We start from the raw sequence: 283 nt of genomic DNA on the forward strand, positions 1-283 counted from the left end.
AAGGCGGCCACCACGGCCAGGCTCAGGAGCTGGTTGGTGGCCAAGACGAAGCTCTCCAGCTTGGGCATGACGCCCTGGTAGTGGCAACGTTGGTTGTAGATATAACCATCTTCCAGACGGTTGCCGGAGATGTCCAAGGCCTCCACGTTGCGCATCTCGCCCCAAGCGTCGCAGGGGACGTAGTTGAAGTTGACGTTGATGATGGAGAGGGCGGCCACGCCGCTCAACCAGGTGAAGGTCCAGTCAAAACGCAGGACGTCAGGGTTGCTGATGTCCTGCAGCA

General features: G+C 59.7%; 1 protein-coding gene across 1 annotated transcript in view; it reads right to left on the reverse strand.

Moving 5' to 3' along the window:
• Positions 1–283, reverse strand: part of LOC104084245 — a gene marked incomplete at both ends in the record, with an annotated part of 1,467 nt that overhangs the window by 318 nt on the left and 866 nt on the right. The window contains one exon of the mRNA XM_009587995.1: positions 12–275. Within this exon, the coding sequence (XP_009586290.1) occupies positions 12–275 (264 nt within the window). The remainder of the gene's footprint in view (positions 1–11; positions 276–283) is intronic.

This window comes from Fulmarus glacialis, unplaced genomic scaffold (genome assembly GCF_000690835.1).
Source record: "Fulmarus glacialis isolate BGI_N327 unplaced genomic scaffold, ASM69083v1 scaffold28021, whole genome shotgun sequence".
Lineage (NCBI taxonomy): Eukaryota > Metazoa > Chordata > Aves > Procellariiformes > Procellariidae > Fulmarus > Fulmarus glacialis.